This window comes from Mixophyes fleayi, chromosome 3, assembly GCF_038048845.1.
Source record: "Mixophyes fleayi isolate aMixFle1 chromosome 3, aMixFle1.hap1, whole genome shotgun sequence".
In the NCBI taxonomy this organism is placed as follows: Eukaryota; Metazoa; Chordata; class Amphibia; order Anura; family Limnodynastidae; genus Mixophyes; species Mixophyes fleayi.
In genome coordinates, this window is record NC_134404.1 from 6360040 (window position 1) to 6382554 (window position 22515).

General features: G+C 47.8%; 1 protein-coding gene across 1 annotated transcript in view; it reads left to right on the top strand.

Moving 5' to 3' along the window:
* Positions 1-9432: 9432 nt before the first annotated feature.
* The window catches only part of LOC142142547 (uncharacterized), a 14007-nt gene continuing 924 nt past the window's right edge, over positions 9433-22515 (top strand). Inside the window, exons 1-5 of the mRNA XM_075200425.1 lie at positions 9433-10712; positions 11677-11879; positions 13266-13392; positions 14601-14696; positions 22457-22511. Of these exons, the coding sequence (XP_075056526.1) occupies positions 9689-10712; positions 11677-11879; positions 13266-13392; positions 14601-14696; positions 22457-22511 (1505 nt within the window). The 5' untranslated portion in view covers positions 9433-9688. The remainder of the gene's footprint in view (positions 10713-11676; positions 11880-13265; positions 13393-14600; positions 14697-22456; positions 22512-22515) is intronic.

Here is a 22515-nt window from a genome sequence, read left to right on the forward strand (position 1 = left end):
CGCCCAACACATAACCTCCGTCCTACACTTACTGCCAATCATCTACATCATCATTTATTTGTAGGACGCCACAATGCTCAATGAGGAAACTAAGTATACATAAGGAACAGAACAGGTACAATCCCGGGGGGTGTGGAGGTGGCGACGTGAGAATAAAGAGTAGAGAGCAGACAATCTAGACAGAGAAGGTAATGCGGAGAGCAAAGGGATGAGTGTCACTCTGAGCGGAGATTGGGAGAGTAGTAGATCAGCCCAGTGACAGTAGTATCCATTGCAGGTTGTACTCTTTAAAAGTATTATAAGGTAAATGTAGGTGAGATTTTAGTAAGGACAGAGGTTTTAAGAGAGCATCTGAAGGGTTGAGGGAGAGTCTGGTCGGGTGAGGTAGGACGTCCTATGGATGGAGCAGCACAGGAGATGTTTTGTAGGGGGGATGATGATAAAAGAAATGATCTGAAGGTGCCAAATAAGAATCGAGGGTTCTTGACAGAGTGGTATTAAAGGTAAATAAGTGATTGGCTGACTCGATCACTGTGGTTTCAAAGCATAAAAACTATTAAGATGTATTAAGATGAGATTTTACATTAAAGATAATAGAATCATACACTCAAGACAAACAGACTTTACTATAATAATCATATGAAGGAAAAATGGAAGAAATTAACACAACAAAATACCACCAAGACTGCACGGCCTGCTGGCACAGGAGAGATAGGGTCACAAATTACATTATTGCCAACATCACAGGGGTAAACGCAGGATTTGTGGAGGGGGGTTTCCAGGCATTAGGAAACCCCCCTTGGTTTGCCTATGCATCAGGTTTCAGGTCAGACAATGGTCATTGCTACAATGTTAAATTTATGGTAAGAACTAGTGAATTTTAAACAGATATGGACAATGAGAATTGTTTACTAACCAATGTTATGTTGAATTTAGAATAGTGAGAGGCAATAAACAATGTTTGACATCCCAAGTAATGTTGAATCTGGACAAAAACTCAGTAAACGAATATTGATACAGCTTAAGTATATCTAATGTCTAAGTTACTATAGCCTTAGTATTGATTATTATTGAGTAAAACCCCCTTCAATAGAAGAGCAACTCTTGTTGGCCTTACACCTCTTTGATGAATAGAAGCCCCAAGTATATCCTATTGCACAATAAGTCTATGGGAATATGATGGAACAGTACAATACAACAAGTAATGTGGTTACGTCTCGCCGCTACAGAGCAATCACATGTGACCACATTTGCGCTGACATGTGATCACTAGTCTCTTAGAATTGTGAACGCAACACACTCAGGGAAAACAATTTATAAGCAATTCAGATTTATTTATTTGACCAATATTTTAATGTATCTTTAACAGCGGATATTAGAAACAAAGCAGGAACGTTTAGCTAGACAGAGGGCAGTATAAACTTGTAGTGGGTCTGTCTGGAGTGCCTGTGCTCCGGTGATATATGGTGGATGGTGCAGCTTTCTATAACCCGGAGGTTAAAGTGCTGCTGTAGAAAGAGACATCCAAATCAGGGCAGGACTGCGAAGTGATAGGTCCGAGGAGTGGTGCTGGCTAAGATGAGAGGAGGATCGGGGCGAGGGCACTGCAGTGTGCCCTTAGATTGGCCATCGAGGGAAGTAGGAGGCAAGGTGAGTGTAAAGGAGAGGAGGTTGTGGTCAGAGAGTGGGAAGGGACAGCTGGAGAAACTGGAGAAGGTGCAGAAGCTGAGAAAGACAAGATCCTGAGAGTGTCCATCATGGTGGGTGGGAGATGTCATCCATTGAGGGAGACCAAAGAAGGAAGCGAGAGAAATTTAGAGAAGGAACCACCAATGGGGTTTTTGATAGGGTGCTCTGATCACCTAGGATGAGGATAAGGACATTAATGGATAGGATGTGAGTTGTGGGAGACTGGGCAGGTGGGCAATAGGCGAATGTAGAGAGGAGAAAAGAGATGGTGTGGATTCTGACGGAGGAGAGGGAGTGTCACATACTGCAACAGCTAAACCTGCATTATGGTCCTGTTTCCTTCTGCATTCGCTTGCTGGTCTGAACTGAGCAGGCACACACCTGGTCTATTTAACGCATCTGCTTCTCTACCAAGTTGCCAGATCTTCAGGTCTCTACTTTGGTTAGACGTGTCCCAGTATTGGCTCCTGTATCCCTGCTTATCTACTTGTATTCCTGATCCAACGGCGCTATCCAACTCCACAGGATTTCACCAGCAACCGTTGCTGCAGACCATATTATCTACTTGTGTTTCTGATTCAATGGTGCTAACCTAGCTCCACAGGATTTCATCAGCAACAGTCGTTGCATATCATCTTATCTATCTGTATTCCTGATTCTAGTTGCTACCTAGCCTAAGTATTTCATCAGTAGTCTTTTGCTTCTGGACTTCTCCTCCTGCTCCCCAGTTTCTCTGTTCTCCCAGCTCTTCCTCTGGTTTTTCCCGTTACCCTCTGAGAGGACCAAGACCTGCAGTTATGGAGCCACCAAGTCAATGCTCTCTTGCGGGAACCTCTGGTGGAAACCTCCCTCTCCGTTAGACTCCGCACCTTAATGGGGGTAGTGTCAAACCAGGCAAACACTTCGGGCTTCCCAAAACCTTCTGATTGTGACAGTAAAATCTGGCCATAAATGCTGTCACGGTTACAAACAGGAGTACAGCTAGGAGTCACGAATATGGTGAAAACACTCTGTTTATTTGCAGAAAAGTATAAATAGCAGGTAATTGAGAGCAGTAGTAAATACCAGGTGCAAGCTGATGCAGGAAATAATAAGAATGTTCAGAAACCAGCAGGTAAGCAGATAATGCAGGGAAGCAGGATGTATGAACAGGTTCCAAGCAGGCATGAACCAGAGGAGCAAGGCAGGAGGAAGAATCCACAGGTTGCAACAAGTATATGACATCACAGGATGGGACAACAATAACCAGCAATGTATGCTGGGAGTGACAGGTTTAAGAAGGGACACACCCAGGTGCAAGGAATAATTACAGGGCAGGTTAACCCCTGATACAAACAAGTAGGGCACAATAGCAGAACCTCTGGTGAATGAAGGTACTGCTGCAACACACAAAAAGAACAAATAATAAAGTCCAGAAGTCCAGGAGGCAGGAGCTGCCAGGCAAAGCAGTAAGCAGATCGTTACAAATGCATCCCGACGGAGAACCTACCACCAAGGACGTGTTGCAACATCTAGCTGGCAGAGTGAAGCAGCAAGATGCTACCCAGATCCAACTCCTCCAGTGTTTACAAGCAGTGGCAGCCCGCCTAGATAGTATCCAGGCAAATCTTCTGGCTCCTCCAGTGGCAGCAGCTCTTGCACCTCCAGGTCCTGTTGCAGCAGCACCCACTTCCACTTTAAGGTTATCCTCTCCAAAAGTTTACAGTGATCCAAAAAACAGTTGAGGGTTCCTGAACCAGTGCTCCATCCAGTTTGAGTTGCTTCCACATAACTTCCCCTCAGGATGCTCTAAAGTCGCTTATATCATCTCTCTACTCTCCGGACAAGCATTGGCTTGGGCATCCTCTCTGGGAACGGGACGAGCCCCTTCTTCATGACTCTACAGCCTTCATCTCATCCTTCCGAAAGATATTCGATGAGCCCAGGCCATGTCTCTTCCGCATCCTCTAGTATCCTCAGACTTCATCAGGGCTCTCAATCTGTTTCTCAATATGTTACCAAGTTTTGCGCCCTCTCCTCTGAACTTCATTGGAACGAGGCTCTTATTGTGGCCTTCTGGCAGGTACTGTCAGACCGGATAAAGGATGTCTTAGCTTCTCAGAAACTCCCGACAACATTGGATGAATTAATCTCACTTTGTCACAGAGTAGACACTCAGTGACAAAAAGAGGTCTTCCGAGAAGGACGCTCCTTGTTGCACTTCCGTCAGATTGGCTCCCTGATTTCTTCCTCCAACTGCCACCAAGGAGCCAATGCAAATTGGTCGGTCGAAACTCTCAGGAGAGGAGAGGCAATGAAGGATTTCTAACAATTTGTGTATCTATTGTGCAGAGCCAGGGACACGCCAACCTCTAACCTGTTCCGGGGAGGTCAGGCTGGGGACATTAAAACTCTCTCCAAATTTGAGCAAATCTTCAATTTGCCTGATCCCCATTACAATTCTGGGGTCCTCGGGACCAGTCTGTTCTTCACCCCTTCTGGACTCGGTAGCGGCTGGCAATTTCATATCTCTGCCCTGGTGAGACGTCTGTCCTTACCCACCAAATCTCTTCCTCAGCCAATCGTCATCACAGCTATTGACGGAAGCAGAATCACCAATGGAACCATCTACTCGCAAGCCAAGCCATTAACTCTTCAGGTTGGGGTCTTGCATCCCGAGACGCTTTCGTTCTTCATTCTACCTCAAGTCACCAATCCGGTAATCTTGGGCCTTCCCTGGCTCCGACAACATTCCCCCATGTGGACTAGTCTACCTCCCAGATATTAGCCTAGGGTCCTCTCTGCCACTCCCATTGTCTCAATCAAGTGAAACCTCTACAAGTTATATCTTCATCTTCTGAACCTCCTAAGATACTGCTGCCTCCTCACTATGCCTCCTTCACAGATGTCTTTGATAAGGCCAGTGCCGGAACTTTACCGCCCCACCAGGCTTGGAACTGTCCTATTGAGCTCCAGCCTGGCAAGATCCCCCTACCCCCGAGGCCGGGTGAACCCCTTATCTATTGCTGAAACACAATCTATGACGGAATACGTTCGGGAAACCTCCAACGTGGGTTTATTCGGCCTTCCACCTCTTCAGCTGGCGCTGGTTTTTTCTTTGTGAAAAAGACGGTTCCTTGTGCCCATGCATTGATTACAGGAGTTTGAACGCCATTACAATCAAAAATTGTTATCCCATTTCACTTGTAACAGAACTTTTCGACCGGATAAAAGGGGCTCAAATATTCACCAAATTACATCTGCGGGGAGCTTACAACTTAATCAGAATCTGCAAGGGCGACGAATGGAAGACCGCCTTCAACAACGGGGATGGTTATGCCCTTTGGACTTTGTAATGCTCCCGTGGTGTTCCAGCATTTAGTCAACGACATCTTCAGAAATCTATTATATTCCTGCGTTGTGGTATATCTGGACGATATCCTGGTGTTCTCTCGTGATCTACCTTCTCACTGAAGGCAAGTAGCTGAAGTGCTCACCCGCTTACAGCAGAATCAATTATTCTGCAAGATCAACTTTCCTGTGTTATATTGTTTTGGTTCAAGCCTGAAGATGGATCCAGAGAAGGTCTGTGCCATTGAGGGCAGCACAGTGGCCTAGTGGCTAGCACTTCTGCCTCACAGCACTGGGGTCATGAGTTCGATTCCCGACCATGGCCCTATCTGTGTGGAGTTTGCATGGGTTTCCTCCGGGTGCTCTGGTTTCCTCCCACACTCCAAAAACATACCAGTAGGTTAATTGGCTGCTTTCAAAATTGACCCTAGTCTCTCCCTCTCTGTCTATCTGTGTGTGAGTGTGTGTCTATATTAGGTAATTTAGACTGTAAGCTCCAATGGGGCAGGGACTGATGTGAATGAGTTCTCTGTACAGTGCTGCAGAATTAGTGGCGCTATATAAATAAATGATGATGATGATTCTTGATTGGCCTCTCCCTTCAAGTATCTAGGCAGTTCAACATTTCCTTGGCTTTGTAACTATTACAGACAGTTCATATAAGGGTACTGTACTATATTCTCTCCTATTGTAGCGCTTACTCGAAAGGGAGCTGAAACTAGATTCTGGCCTCCGGAGGCGATTGAAGCCTTTCAAGCCCTTAAATTGGCCAACTCTCAGACAACCGGGCCTCACATTACTTTTCCTCGTAGAGGTTGATGCCTGAGCAGTAGGGGTAAGAGCGGTACTAACCCAGTTCGTTCCTTCTGAGATTAAGTCCCACCCCTGTGCTTTTTTCTCTCGTAAGTTTCTGCCCGCAGAGCAAAACTAAGCGATTGGAGACGAGGAGCTCCTAGCCATGAAATTAGCACTCTCGGAGTGGAGATATCTTCTAGAGGGCTCTCAGTTCCCCGTTAACATCACCACTGATCATATAAACCTGCTTTAACTTCAAACTGCCCAATGTCTAAATCCACGGCAGGCACGTTGGTCTCTCTTTTTCTCCAGGTTTAACTTACATATTACCTTTAAACCTGGCACTGAGAACAAAAAAGCAGATGCACTGTCCCGAGCATTCCTCCATGAAACTGGACCTTTGGAGTCTTCTCCCCATCTAATCCTAGATCCTGCAACACTCCAGGTTACACCTACAACAACCTCTCCTATTCCTCCTCCAGGCAAGACATTCCTTCCTCTATCTCTTCGTAAGAAGATACTCCAATGGGCTCATACCTCACGTTTTACTGGTCATGCTGGAACTATTAAGACCATCGAGGTACTCTCCAGGAATTATTGGTGGCCAACCCTCCGCACTGATACCAAGCAGTTTGTAGCCGCCTGCAATATTTGCGCACAACATAAGACTCCTCGGCTGAAACCTGCAGGTCCCTTAATTGCGCTACCTCTTCCATCCAAACCATGGTCATTCATCTCCATGGATTTTATCACAGACCTTCCTCCTAGCAAGAAATTCAACACAGTATGGGCCGATGTGGACCGTTTCTCCAAGATGGCCCTCATGGGCTTAACCTCGGCTGCTCAGCTGGCTCAATTGTTTGTAAAAGAAATCTTTCGCCTTCATGGCTGCCCATTGGCGATTGTGTCAGATCGTGGCGTCCAATTTACCTCTAGGTTTTGGAAATCTCTGTGCAAAATTCTCAACATTCAACTTAACTTCTCTACGGCCTATCACCCGCAATCAAACGGTCAGACAGAGTAAGCCAGGACCTGGAGAGTTTCATCCGGATCTACTCCTCGGCTTCCCAGGATAATTAGTCCGACCTGCTACCATGGGCGGAATTCGCTCACAATAACCTTTATCATGAGTCAACCTCTTCTACTCCATTCTTTATCATTCATGGTCATCATCCAAATCCTCACAGATTTTCTGCCCTCCCACCCAAGTACCGACAGTTGATGATCTCTATCAAAATTTGTGTTCTATTTGGACCCGAACCCTTAAGTGTCTCGAACAATCCTCCTCCCGTTATAAACAGTTTGCGGATAGGAGACGTCGGCCATCCCTCTGCTGAAAGTAGGCGATAAAGTGTGGCTGTCCACGAAAAACATCCGCCTCAAGGTACCGTGTATTAAATTTGCACCTTGGTTCATTGGTCCATTTACAATCCTTCTGATCATTAACCCTGCGTCGGTTAGACTCAAGTTTCCTACTTCCCTTCGCATCTCAGATACCTTCCATGTGTCTCTACTGAAACCACTTATCATCAACCGGTTCTCCTCCGGCAAAGTGCCTCCATGCTCTCTCTCTGTTTCACAGGGTGAAGAATTTAAGATGAAATAGATTCTGGACTCCAAACGTTCCCGTGGGAGACTCAAATACATTGTAGATTGGAAAGGATTCAGTCCAGAGGAACGTTCTTGGATTAACTCTTTTGATGTCAATGCTCCCCTTCTTATAAGATTTCATTTCAAGAATCCCAAAACACCTGGTCTCAGGTCTCCAGCGTCCACCTTTAAGTGTATGTGTGGGGGGGGGGGGGGTACAGTCACACATTGCACCAGCCAAACCTGCATTATGGTCACTGTTCTCACCTGTTTCCCTCTTTCTGTATTCACTTGCTGCTCTGAACTGAGCAGGCTCACACCTGGTCTGCTCAATACTTTCTGCATCCTCTTGATTGGCTAATTGCCTGTCAGCTGTGTCTTAAAGCATCTGCTTCTCTACCAAATTGCCAGATCTTCAGGTCTCTCCTCCTGGTTAGATGTGTCCCAGTACTGGCTCCTGAATCCCTGCTTCTCTACTAGTGTTCCTGATTCAACCCCAGCTCCACAGGATTCCACCAGCAACAGCTGCTGCAGAGACTCTTATCTAACGGTATTCCTGATTCTAGGTGCAACTTGGCCTTAGGATTTCATCAGTAATCTTTGTATCTGGACCTCTCCTCCTGCTCCCCAGTTTCTCTGTTCTCCCAGCTCTCCCTCTGGTTTCACCCGTTACCCTTAGAGAGGACAGCGACCTGCGGTTACGGAGCTGCCAAGCCCATACTCCCTTGTGGAACCTCTGGTGAACACCTCCCTCTCCGTTAGATTCCACACCTTAACAGGGGTAGTGTCAAACCGGGGAAACACTTCGGGCTTCCCAAAATCCCAAAGCAGAGGCGGAACTAGCAATCTGTGGGCCCTGGGGCCGGGAGGCAGGGGGGAGCCCTCTGCAACCACCGCACCACTGGTAGTTCCGCCACTGGTTCAGGGGTTATGATTTTGTAAGGTGCAGCTCTCTCCTTCCACCCCTCATCCTCCACCACGTGCCTCTAATACTTCACAATCCTGCACATTTCTCCTCTGCCCCTTTCTTGCTCACATCCATCCATGATCTTTCATCCCATCTCCCTTAGCCTGACGGCCATTGCTGAAGTCTGGCCCCCTCTGCTGATAAGACCTCATCCCTTCCAAATCATTCCGCCTGAACCAGTGGCAGAACTACCATTGGTGCACAGGATGATAGAAGTGATACTGTGCAGCTGTATGTACAGGATGATAGAAGTGATACTGTGCAGCTGTACGTACAGGATGATAGAAGTGATACTGTGCAGCTGTATGTACAGGATGATAGAAGTGATACTGTGCAGCTGTACATACAGGATGATAGAAGTGATACTGTGCAGCTGTACGTACAGGATGATAGAAGTGATACTGTGCAGCTGTACGTACAGGATGATAGAAGTGATACTGTGCAGCTGTACGTACAGGATGATAGAAGTGATACTGTGCAGCTGTACCTACAGGATGATAGAAGTGATACTGTGCAGCTGTACCTACAGGATGATAGAAGTGATACTGTGCAGCTGTACCTACAGGATGATAGAAGTGATACTGTGCAGCTGTATGTACAGGATGATAGAAGTGATACTGTGCAGCTGTACGTACAGGATGATAGAAGTGATACTGTGCAGCTGTACCTACAGGATGATAGAAGTGATACTGTGCAGCTGTACCTACAGGATGATAGAAGTGATACTGTGCAGCTGTATGTACAGGATGATAGAAGTGATACTGTGCAGCTGGGTGTGTATATTATTGCAGATTACAGGGTAGCAGCACATGTTGCACCTACATATAATTACTGACATGTCTGTAATAATACCATGTACTGAGCAGCAGTGCATTGTGGGTAGCCTGTCCAGTAACATAAGTTGAGCTTTGCGCAGGCGCAGTACCAACCAGCCATGACCTGAGATCCCCTCACTTACACGCATGCGCACTGCCCAAGAGCTTCCGCCGGCTTCTTCTTCACTGATGCGCATGCGTCATTTCGACCGAACGCGCAGGCGCAGAACACTATCGGCCTCCGGGCTGTCCTGCGCATGCGCCATGCTCCCGGTCTGCTCTCGCGGTATCTCCGGTGAATGCGAAGCGGAGGGTGCAGGAGGGAGCGGCCGCGGTGTAACGGGGCCCGGGAGCACGGACTGGGCGGAGGTCACGTGAGGGCAATGGGGCTGTGACGTCACTGGTGTGTTATTGTCCTCTAAGTGACGTCATTGATGTGTTATTGTCCGCTGTATGACGTCACCGGTGTGATATCATCCTCTACCTGACGTCACAGCGAGCCATGGACCCAGTCAGGAAGATGGAGGAGGCCGCCCAGCTGGATAATAAGAACACGCTGAAGAAGACGAAGTTCGACCTGCGCATCGTCCAGTCGTACCTGTGCCGGGTGCAGGAGGAGCGCCCGCTGCTCGCCATCCCTGTGGGCGAGCTGGACACCCACCTGGCCAACTTCATCCGCACCCACCGTAAGCAGGACGGCTCCGAGTACGAGCCCGGGACCCTGCGCGGCATCCTGGGCAGCCTGGACCGCCACTTCGAGAAGTGCGGCTACCCCCACGCCATCTACCGCTCCCGGGAGACCCGCTTCCTGAAGACCGTCAGCACCATGAAGGAGAAGCAGAGCTACCTGAAGACCATCGGCAAAGGGAACCACCCCAACCACGCCGAGCCGCTGACCGAGAGGGAGATCGAGCTGCTGTATTCCACCGGCACCATCGGCCTCCACAGCCCCACCGCCCTGCTCCACATGTTGTTCTTCAACATCGGCCTCCACTTCAGCCTCCGCACCATGGAGCAGCACAGCCTGAAGTGGGGCGACATCGTCCTGAAAGCCGACACCCAGGGGAGGAAGTACCTGGAGCACACGAAGAAACTGACCCCGGGACGTAACCCCGGCAAGCTGCACCCATCGCATACCATGACCATGCAGATCTACGAGAGCCCGGAGCAGCCGGAGAGAGACGTTGTCAAGGCCTATGAGAAGTACACGGCGGAGAGGCCCGAAAAGATGAAGTGCAAGGACGCCCCCTTCTACCTTACTCCGCAGCCCGATTGTAGACCAGGCTACGCCCGCTGGTTCAAAAACCTTCCCATGGGGGAGACCAGGATTCGCAGCATCATGAAAAACCTGAAGATGGCAGCTGGGTTGTCTCCCCAACGAAGAATCACTAACCACTGTGCATTGAAGAGCCCCAGCATGAAGGGGAGTGGGCTGGGCAAAGCTCTGATCCCCCGTGTAAAAACTGAGAGAGGCAGCCAGCCCGTGAATGGCTGCAGGAGTAATGGGCATGCTGTAAAGAAAGAGGGTACGTGACCGGAGAGAGCCCCAAATGGGTGCAAGACGGGGAACCGAGACCCCCTTGTATGTGATTACAGAGCCCACTTGTTATTATTGTAGGGTTAGGTCCTGCCCCAAATCCCCTGACCAAATTCTACAAGATCTGAAACACACAGTAGCTGCCAAAATAATGAGAACACACTTATTATATTATCGTTTATATAACAACACAATGTTATACAGATCTGCGCAGAGAATAATCATTCACACCAGTCGCTGCCCCACAACTAGGATCCATTTTAGCCAGCAGCCAATCAGCCAACCAGTATTGGACTGTGGGAGAAAACAAGGGGGAAAAAAAAAAACCCCGTACAGATAGACCCCTGGTTGGAATCGAACCCATGACCCCAATTCTACTAGGCAGCAATGCTAACCACTATGCTGTCCAGTGTATTATCTTAGTACACCCAATATAGTGTCCTGATTCACTTCTTCATCATCATTAAAGCTCCTGAACACAAGTTGATCTAGTTGCTTATTGAGCATCAAACAGACGGGATCTGGTCCATGTTGGTGACACTTGTGGGTGGCGGAATTGGTGAGATCCTGCTGGTCTTCAGTCAGACCAAGCCTCGGTGAATTACTGCACACACTTAATGACCGCGGGCTTCAGCCAACTTCATTTTCCTGGCCGGCTGATCATCTCTCCGAGGCCAGAACAAGCCGGCATCTTGATAACAGGCTGATTTGGGGATCTCTGGTCATTTTGGACCAATAAAAGATGTTGGTCTACTTTGGTAGAAAATGGCCAGTGCTCTCTGACATTATTACTTAGCTGCTTTAGACAGCATCATATATATCATCATTTATTTATATAGCACCACTGATTCCACAGCGCTGTACAGAGAACTCACTCACATCAGTCCCTGCCAGGGTTGTGATAGTTACGTAACGTCCGGCTCACTGGGTGTCTCTTCTTTCCTCCTGAATAGATGTGGACTCGTATTGTGCCGATGACAGCTCAGACACAGAGGCTCAGTGCAGAGATCCACCGACAGAGAAGTCTGAACGCGGTGATGTCCTCTCTGCTCCGCTCGACAGCCCCAAAAATAAGACCATTAAGGAGGAGTGGGAGACGGGGGACCCCTCAAGAATAAGATTAAACACGGAGGATAAAAGCTTTTTCCCCGGGCAGGTGAGTTAGTTTTCCTTGTAATGAGGTTTCTGCATCATGAGTACCCAGGACAAGACCAGGCCACCCAGGAGGTTAGGTTGTCCAGTCACATCCCAGAGATGAGGAAAGGATGAATAGTAAGAGTCTAAAACCTGGTGGACACCTTCCTAATTGTATTACTGGTCCTGAGCCCCCCATCCCACCACAGTATGGTCCTGAGACCCCCATCCCACCACAGTATGGTCCTGAGACCCCCATCCCACCACAGTATGGTCCTGAGACCCCCATCCCACCACAGTATGGTCCTGAGCCCCCCCCCCATCCCACCACAGTATGGTCCTGAGACCCCCATCCCACCACAGTATGGTCCTGAGCCCCCCCCCCATCCCACCACAGTATGGTCCTGAGCCCCCCCCCCCATCCCACCACAGTATGGTCCTGAGCCCCCCCCCCCATCCCACCACAGTATGGTCCTGAGCCCCCCCCCCCATCCCACCACAGTATGGTCCTGAGCCCCCCCCCATCCCACCACAGTATGGTCCCGAGCCCCCCCCCCCATCCCACCACAGTATGGTCCTGAGCCCCCCCCCCCATCCCACCACAGTATGGTCCCGAGCCCCCCCCCCCCATCCCACCACAGTATGGTCCTGAGCCCCCCCCCCCATCCCACCACAGTATGGTCCTGAGCCCCCCCCCCATCCCACCACAGTATGGTCCTGAGCCCCCCATCCCACCACAGTATGGTCCTGAGCCCCCCATCCCACCACAGTATGGTCCTGAGCCCCCCCCCCATCCCACCACAGTATGGTCCTGAGCCCCCCCCCCATCCCACCACAGTATGGTCCTGAGCCCCCCCCCCATCCCACCACAGTATGGTCCTGAGCCCCCCCCCCATCCCACCACAGTATGGTCCTGAGCCCCCCCCATCCCACCACAGTATGGTCCTGAGCCCCCCCCATCCCACCACAGTATGGTCCTGAGCCCCCCATCCCACCACAGTATGGTCCTGAGTCCTGAGCCCCCCCATCCCACCACAGTATGTTGCTGTCAGACTGATGAGGCTCAGAGCTCAGTACATCATTGCTAGTTGTATGTTAACCTCTATTCCATATGTGCAACAGAAAATATAATCTGCACGTTTATAAGATTTACTGTGACGCTGATGACCGGACACAGATCATGTGTATATATAGATTGTATATATAGGTTGTATATGTAGGTTGTATATATAGGTTGTGTATATGTAGGTTGTATATATAGATTGTATATATAGGTTGTGTATATGTAGGTTGTATACGTAGGTTGTATATATAGGTTGTGTATATGTAGGTTGTATATATAGGTTGTACTTGTTAGTACAGTGGATGGATCCCCTGTCATAGCTCCGTGTCCCTCTGTCCCCCCCAGGGCTCAGTGACTTTCCACGACGTGGCAGCCTGCTTCTCCGCTGAGGAGTGGGGTGTGTTAGAGGACTGGCAGAGGGAACTGTACAAGAAGGTGATGCGGGAGATCCACTCTGCGCTGGAGGCCATGGGTACGTGGGCGAGTACTGTTATATACCGGGGACCGTGTCCTAAATTACCTGGATGTATGTGATCTGAGGTGTTATATAGAGAGGAGAGGCTGGTGTTATATAGAGAGGAGAGGCTGGTGTTATATAGAGAGGAGAGGGTGGTGTTATATAGAGAGCAGAGGGTGGTGTTATATAGAGAGCAGAGGGTGGTGTTATATAGAGAGCAGAGGGTGGTGTTATATAGAGAGGAGAGGGTGGTGTTATATAGAGAGGAGAGGGTGGTGTTATATAGAGAGCAGAGGGTGGTGTTATATAGAGAGGAGAGGGTGGTGTTATATAGAGAGCAGACGATGGTGTTATATAGAGAGCAGACGATGGTGTTATATAGAGAGCAGAGGGTGGTGTTATATAGAGAGGAGAGGCTGGTGTTATATAGAGAGCAGAGGGTGGTGTTATATAGAGAGGAGAGGCTGGTGTTATATAGAGAGGAGAGGCTGGTGTTATATAGAGAGCAGACGGTGGTGTTATATAGAGAGGAGAGGCTGGTGTTATATAGAGAGGAGAGGCTGGTGTTATATAGAGAGGAGAGGGTGGTGTTATATAGAGAGGAGAGGGTGGTGTTATATAGAGAGGAGAGGCTGGTGTTATATAGAGAGGAGAGGGTGGTGTTATATAGAGAGGAGAGGGTGGTGTTATATAGAGAGGAGAGGGTGGTGTTATATAGAGAGGAGAGGCTGGTGTTATATAGAGGAGAGGATGGTGTTATATAGAGAGGAGAGGCTGGTGTTATATAGAGAGGATGGTGTTATATAGAGAGGAGAGGCTGGTGTTATATAGAGAGCAGACGGTGGTGTTATATAGAGAGGAGAGGCTGGTGTTATATAGAGAGGAGAGGGTGGTGTTATATAGAGGAGAGGATGGTGTTATATAGAGAGGAGAGGCTGGTGTTATATAGAGAGGAGAGGCTGGTGTTATATAGAGAGGAGAGGCTGGTGTTATATAGAGAGCAGACGGTGGTGTTATATAGAGAGGAGAGGCTGGTGTTATATAGAGAGGAGAGGGTGGTGTTATATAGAGAGCAGAGGGTGGTGTTATATAGAGAACAGAGGGTGGTGTTATATAGAGAGGAGAGGCTGGTGTTATATAGAGAGGAGACAATGGTGTTATATAGAGAACAGATGATGGATTCCGGATTTATTATTCTTTTTCTCCCTGTGTCCTGTCACCAGGTTATAAAATTGTGAATGCCGATGTTCTTCTGAAGATTAAGGATGATGACCTAAAGGACCAAGGTCCAGTGTCTGCCCAGCAGGACTCCACCACAGGTACCTCCGGCCTCTCACACTGGAGCTATGTGTGGGTCATTCTCTCCTCTTTGTTGGGGTCACCAGTCACATATAATGGGGTTTTCCAGTCTAAAAGAAGGACTTTTCTTACAGTAATGTACTTACATATAGCTGGGAGCTCTGAGCCGGTGACGGACGATGATAGTTGATAAATGGACTTACATATAGCCGGGAGCTGTGAGCCGGAGACGGACGATGATAGTTGATAAATGGACTTACATATAGCCGGGAGCTGTGAGCCGGAGACGGACGATGATAGTTGATACATGTACTTACATATAGCCGGGAGCTGTGAGCCGGAGACGGACGATGATAGTTGATACATGTACTTACATATAGCCGGGAGCTGTGAGACGGACGATGATAGTTGATACATGTACTTACATATAGCCGGGAGCTCTGAGCCGGAGACGGACGATGATAGTTGATAAATGTACTTACATATAGCCGGGAGCTCTGAGCCGGAGACGGACGATGATAGTTGATAAATGGACTTACATATAGCCGGGAGCTGTGAGCCGGTGACGGACGATGATAGTTGATAAATGTACTTACATATAGCCGGGAGCTGTGAGCCGGTGACGGACGATGATAGTTGATAAATGTACTTACATATAGCCGGGAGCTGTGAGCCGGTGACGGACGATGATAGTTGATAAATGTACTTACATATAGCCGGGAGCTGTGAGACGGACGATGATAGTTGATACATGTACTTACATATAGCCGCGAGCTCTGAGCCGGTGACGGACGATGATAGTTGATAAATGGACTTACATATAGCCGGGAGCTGTGAGCCGGTGACGGACGATGATAGTTGATAAATGTACTTACATATAGCCGCGAGCTCTGAGCCGGTGACGGACGATGATAGTTGATAAATGGACTTACATATAGCCGGGAGCTCTGAGCCGGAGACGGACGATGATAGTTGATAAATGTACTTACATATAGTCGGGAGCTCTGAGCCGGAGACGGACGATGATAGTTGATAAATGTACTTACATATAGCCGGGAGCTGTGAGCCGGTGACGGACGATGAAAGTTGATACATCTACTTACATATAGCCGGGAGCTGTGAGACGGATGATGATAGTTGATACATGTACCTACATATAGCCGGGAGCTGTGAGACAGACGATGATCGTTGATAAATGTACTTGCATATAGCTGGGAGCTGTGAGACGGACGATGATAGTTGATACATGTACTTACATATAGCTGGGAGTTGTGAGCCGGACGATGATAGTTGATAAATGTACTTCTATATAGCCGGGAGCTGTGAGCCGGAGACGGACGATGATAGTTGATACATGTACTTACATATAGCTGGGAGCTGTGAGACGGACGATGATAGTTGATACATGGACTTACATATAGCTGGGAGCTGTGAGACGGACGATGATAGTTGATACATGTACTTACATATAGCCGGGAGCTGTGAGCCGGAGACGGACGATGATAGTTGATGCATGGACTTACATATAGCCGGGAGCTGTGAGCCGGAGACGGACGATGATAGTTGATACATGGACTTACATATAACCGGGAGCTGTGAGACGCACGATGATAGTTGATACATGTACTTACATATAGCCGGGAGCTGTGAGCCAGAGACGGACGATGATAGTTGATACATGTACTTATATATAGCCGGGAGCTGTGAGACGGACGATGATAGTTGATAAATGTACTTACATATAGCCGGGAGCTGTGAGACGGATGATGATAGTTGATACATGTACCTACATATAGCCGGGAGCTGTGAGACGGACGATGATAGTTGATACATGTACTTACATATAGCCGGGAGCTGTGAGACGGATGATGATAGTTGATACATGTACCTACATATAGCCGGGAGCTGTGAGACGGACGATGATCGTTGATAAATGTACTTGCATATAGCTGGGAGCTGTGAGACGGACGATGATAGTTGATACATGTACTTACATATAGCTGGGAGTTGTGAGTCGGTGACGGACGATGAAAGTTGATACATCTACTTACATATAGCCGGGAGCTGTGAGACGGATGATGATAGTTGATACATGTACCTACATATAGCCGGGAGCTGTGAGACGGACGATGATAGTTGATACATGTACTTACATATAGCTGGGAGTTGTGAGCCGGACGATGATAGTTGATACATGTACTTACATATAGCTGGGAGTTGTGAGCCGGACGATGATAGTTGATAAATGTACTTCTATATAGCCGGGAGCTGTGAGCCGGAGACGGACGATGATAGTTGATACATGTACTTACATATAGCTGGGAGCTGTGAGACGGACGATGATAGTTGATACATGGACTTACATATAGCTGGGAGCTGTGAGACGGACGATGATAGTTGATACATGTACTTACATATAGCCGGGAGCTGTGAGCCGGAGACGGACGATGATAGTTGATGCATGGACTTACATATAGCCGGGAGCTGTGAGCCGGAGACGGACGATGATAGTTGATACATGGACTTACATATAACCGGGAGCTGTGAGCCGGTGACGGACGATGATAGTTGATACATGTACTTACATATAGCCGGAAGCTGTGAGCCGGAGACGGATGATGATAGTTGATACATGTACCTACATATAGCCGGGAGCTGTGAGACGGACGATGATCGTTGATAAATGTACTTGCATATAGCTGGGAGCTGTGAGACGGACGATGATAGTTGATACATGTACTTACATATAGCTGGGAGTTGTGAGTCGGTGACGGACGATGAAAGTTGATACATCTACTTACATATAGCCGGGAGCTGTGAGACGGATGATGATAGTTGATACATGTACCTACATATAGCCGGGAGCTGTGAGACGGACGATGATAGTTGATACATGTACTTACATATAGCTGGGAGTTGTGAGCCGGACGATGATAGTTGATACATGTACTTACATATAGCTGGGAGTTGTGAGCCGGACGATGATAGTTGATAAATGTACTTCTATATAGCCGGGAGCTGTGAGCCGGAGACGGACGATGATAGTTGATACATGTACTTACATATAGCTGGGAGCTGTGAGACGGACGATGATAGTTGATACATGGACTTACATATAGCTGGGAGCTGTGAGACGGACGATGATAGTTGATACATGTACTTACATATAGCCGGGAGCTGTGAGCCGGAGACGGACGATGATAGTTGATGCATGGACTTACATATAGCCGGGAGCTGTGAGCCGGAGACGGACGATGATAGTTGATACATGGACTTACATATAACCGGGAGCTGTGAGCCGGTGACGGACGATGATAGTTGATACATGTACTTACATATAGCCGGAAGCTGTGAGCCGGAGACGGACGATGATAGTTGATACATGTACTTACATATAGCCGGGAGCTGTGAGCCGGAGACGGACGATGATAGTTGATACATGTACTTACATATAGCTGGGAGCGGTGAGACGCACGATGATAGTTGATACATGTACTTATATATAGCCGGGAGCTGTGAGACGGACGATGATAGTTGATAAATGTACTTACATATAGCTGGGAGCTGTGAGCCGGAGACGGACGATGATAGTTGATACATGTACTTACATATAGCCGGGAGCTGTGAGCCAGAGACGGACGATGATAGTTGATACATGTACTTACATATAGCCGGGAGCTGTGAGCCGGAGACGGACGATGATAGTTGATACATGTACTTACATATAGCTGGGAGCGGTGAGACGCACGATGATAGTTGATACATGTACTTACATATAGCCGGGAGCTGTGAGCCGGAGACGGACGATGATTGTTGATACATGTACTTACATATAGCTGGGAGCTGTGAGACGGACGATGATAGTTGATACATGTACTTACATATAGCTGGGAGTTGTGAGTCGGTGACGGACGATGATTGTTGATACATGTACTTACATATAGCCGGGAGCTGTGAGCCAGAGACGGACGATGATCGTTGATAAATGTACTTACATATAGCCGGGAGCTGTGAGACGGATGATGATAGTTGATACATGTACCTACATATAGCCGGGAGCTGTGAGACGGACGATGATAGTTGATACATGTACTTACATATAGCTGGGAGTTGTGAGCCGGACGATGATAGTTGATACATGTACTTACATATAGCTGGGAGTTGTGAGCCGGACGATGATAGTTGATAAATGTACTTCTATATAGCCGGGAGCTGTGAGCCGGAGACGGACGATGATAGTTGATACATGTACTTACATATAGCTGGGAGCTGTGAGACGGACGATGATAGTTGATACATGGACTTACATATAGCTGGGAGCTGTGAGACGGACGATGATAGTTGATACATGTACTTACATATAGCCGGGAGCTGTGAGCCGGAGACGGACGATGATAGTTGATGCATGGACTTACATATAGCCGGGAGCTGTGAGCCGGAGACGGACGATGATAGTTGATACATGTACTTACATATAGCCGGGAGCTGTGAGCCGGAGACGGACGATGATAGTTGATACATGTACTTATATATAGCCGGGAGCTGTGAGACGGACGATGATAGTTGATACATGGACTTACATATAGCCGGGAGCTGTGAGCCGGAGACGGACGATGATAGTTGATACATGTACTTACATATAGCCGGGAGCTGTGAGCCGGAGACGGACGATGATAGTTGATACATGTACTTACATATAGCTGGGAGCGGTGAGACGCACGATGATAGTTGATACATGTACTTACATATAGCCGGGAGCTGTGAGCCAGAGACGGACGATGATAGTTGATACATGTACTTATATATAGCCGGGAGCTGTGAGACGGACGATGATAGTTGATAAATGTACTTACATATAGCTGGGAGCTGTGAGCCGGAGACGGACGATGATAGTTGATACATGTACTTACATATAGCCGGGAGCTGTGAGCCGGAGACGGACGATGATAGTTGATACATGTACTTACATATAGCCGGGAGCTGTGAGCCGGAGACGGACGATGATAGTTGATACATGTACTTACATATAGCCGGGAGCTGTGAGCCGGAGACGGACGATGATAGTTGATACATGTACTTATATATAGCCGGGAGCTGTGAGACGGACGATAATTGTTGATACATGTACTTACATATAGCCGGGAGCTGTGAGCCGGAGACGGACGATGATAGTGGATACATGTACTTATATATAGCCGGGAGCTGTGAGACGGACGATGATAGTTGATACATGTACTTACATATAGCCGGGAGCTGTGAGCCGGAGACGGACGATGATAGTGGATACATGGACTTACATATAGCCGGGAGCTGTGAGCCGGAGACGGACGATGATAGTTGATACATGGACTTACATATAGCCGGGAGCTGTGAGCCGGTGACGAACGATGATAGTTGATACATGTACTTACATATAGCCGGGAGCTGTGAGACGGTGACGGACGATGATAGTTGATACATGTACTTACATATAGCCGGGAGCTGTGAGCCGGTGACGGACGATGATAGTTGATACATGTACTTACATATAGCCGGAAGCTGTGAGCCGGAGACGGACGATGATAGTTGATACATGTACTTACATATAGCCGGGAGCTGTGAGCCGAAGATGGACGATGATAGTTGATAAATGGACTTACATATAGCCGGGAGCTGTGAGCCGGTGACGGATGATGATAGTTGATTAATGGACTTACATATAGCCGGGAGCTGTGAGCCGGAGACGGACGATGATAGTTGATACGTGTACTTACATATAGCCGGGAGCTGTGAGCCGGAGACGGACGATGATAGTTGATACATGTACTTACATATAGCCGGGAGCTGTGAGCCGGAGACGGACGATGATAGTTGATACATGTACTTACATATAGCCGGAAGCTGTGAGCCGGAGACGGACGATGATAGTTGATACATGTACTTACATATAGCCGGGAGCTGTGAGCCGAAGACGGACGATGATAGTTGATAAATGGACTTACATATAGCCGGGAGCTGTGAGCCGGTGACGGATGATGATAGTTGATAAATGGACTTACATATAGCCGGGAGCTGTGAGCCGGTGACGGACGATGATAGTTGATACATGGACTTACATATAGCCGGGAGCTGTGAGCCTGAGACGGACGATGATAGTTGATACATGTACTTACATATAGCCGGGAGCTGTGAGCCGGAGACGGACGATGATAGTTGATACATGTACTTACATATAGCCGGGAGCTGTGAGCCTGAGACGGACGATGATAGTTGATACATGTACTTACATATAGCCGGGAGCTGTGAGCCGGAGACGGACGATGATGGTTGATACATGGACTTACATTTAGCTGGGAGCTGTGAGCCAGAGACGGACGATGATAGTTGATAAATGGACTTACATATAGCCGGAGCTGTGAGCCGGTGACGGACGATGATAGTTGATACATGGACTTACATATAGCCGGGAGCTGTGAGCCTGAGACGGACGATGATAGTTGATACATGTACTTACATATAGCCGGGAGCTGTGAGCCGGAGACGGACGATGATAGTTGATACATGTACTTACATATAGCCGGGAGCTGTGAGCCGGAGACGGACGATGATGGTTGATACATGGACTTACATTTAGCTGGGAGCTGTGAGCCAGAGACGGACGATGATGGTTGATACATGGACTTACATATAGCCGGGAGCTGTGAGCCGGAGACGGACGATGATGGTTGATACATGGACTTACATTTAGCTGGGAGCTGTGAGCCAGAGACGGACGATGATGGTTGATACATGTACTTACATATAGCCGGGAGCTGTGAGCCGGAGACGGACGATGATGGTTGATACATGTACTTACATATAGCCGGGAGCTGTGAGCCGGAGACGGACGATGATAGTTGATACATGTACTTACATATAGCCGGGAGCTGTGAGCCGGAGACGGACGATGATAGTTGATACATGGACATGAGCAGCAGCATTAACTGGCTGGAGGGTCATTAGTGATATGAGAAGACCATACATTGTATAGGCACAGTGTCAGCCTTTGTATATAATATATATAGACTACTAATAAGTATAACCATGCTACCCAAAGTGATGGGTACACATCGTGTTCATGTACATAAATATGGGTAATATATCACTTGATTGGAGGGTAAACTAACGTCTCACCAAATATATGAACATACATTGGAAATAAATATAATAAGAAGAGTAAAAACAAATACCAGAAGTATCTATTTATTACACTCAATAGAAGTATGTATAGACAATAATAACAATAAAGCACTCAGTCATAATGACAGGTGTAATTTAAGTCCCTTTGAGCAGTCCTTATTTTCTTGCCCTGTGTAGTATAAAGTGCTGAGACAGCGTACGTTATAATGTATGATCCAGAGAATGTACCTTGTAATGTGCAGGTTTTAGGGGCCTCTGCTCTCCAGGCTGATAGACTTAGTGATAAAAAAAACTGACGAGTTTCTTCACAAACTTGTCATTTCCTCAGGGGCATGTGATATAGTTGTGATATGATATAATATACCTCTGGGGAAATCACACGTTTGTGAAGAAACTTGTCTGAAGATTTTATTGATACAAAATACTTTTATGGGAAGCAGAAGATTGTGAAGAAATGCGTCAGGGTTGTTACGTATCTGAATGGATGAGTGTCCGTCACTTTGGTCCTACACGGTGCCGGCTCTGATGGGGTCTGCAGAGTACAGTGATGGAGTACGGGCTGTCTATTGAGATGGATCCCTGCATATGCGCACTCTCATCCCGTCTTCTTCTTTGGTGACAGCCCCTGGTCAGAGCATCAGTCCTGACATCTTACTGAGGATCAAACAGGACGAGCTGCCA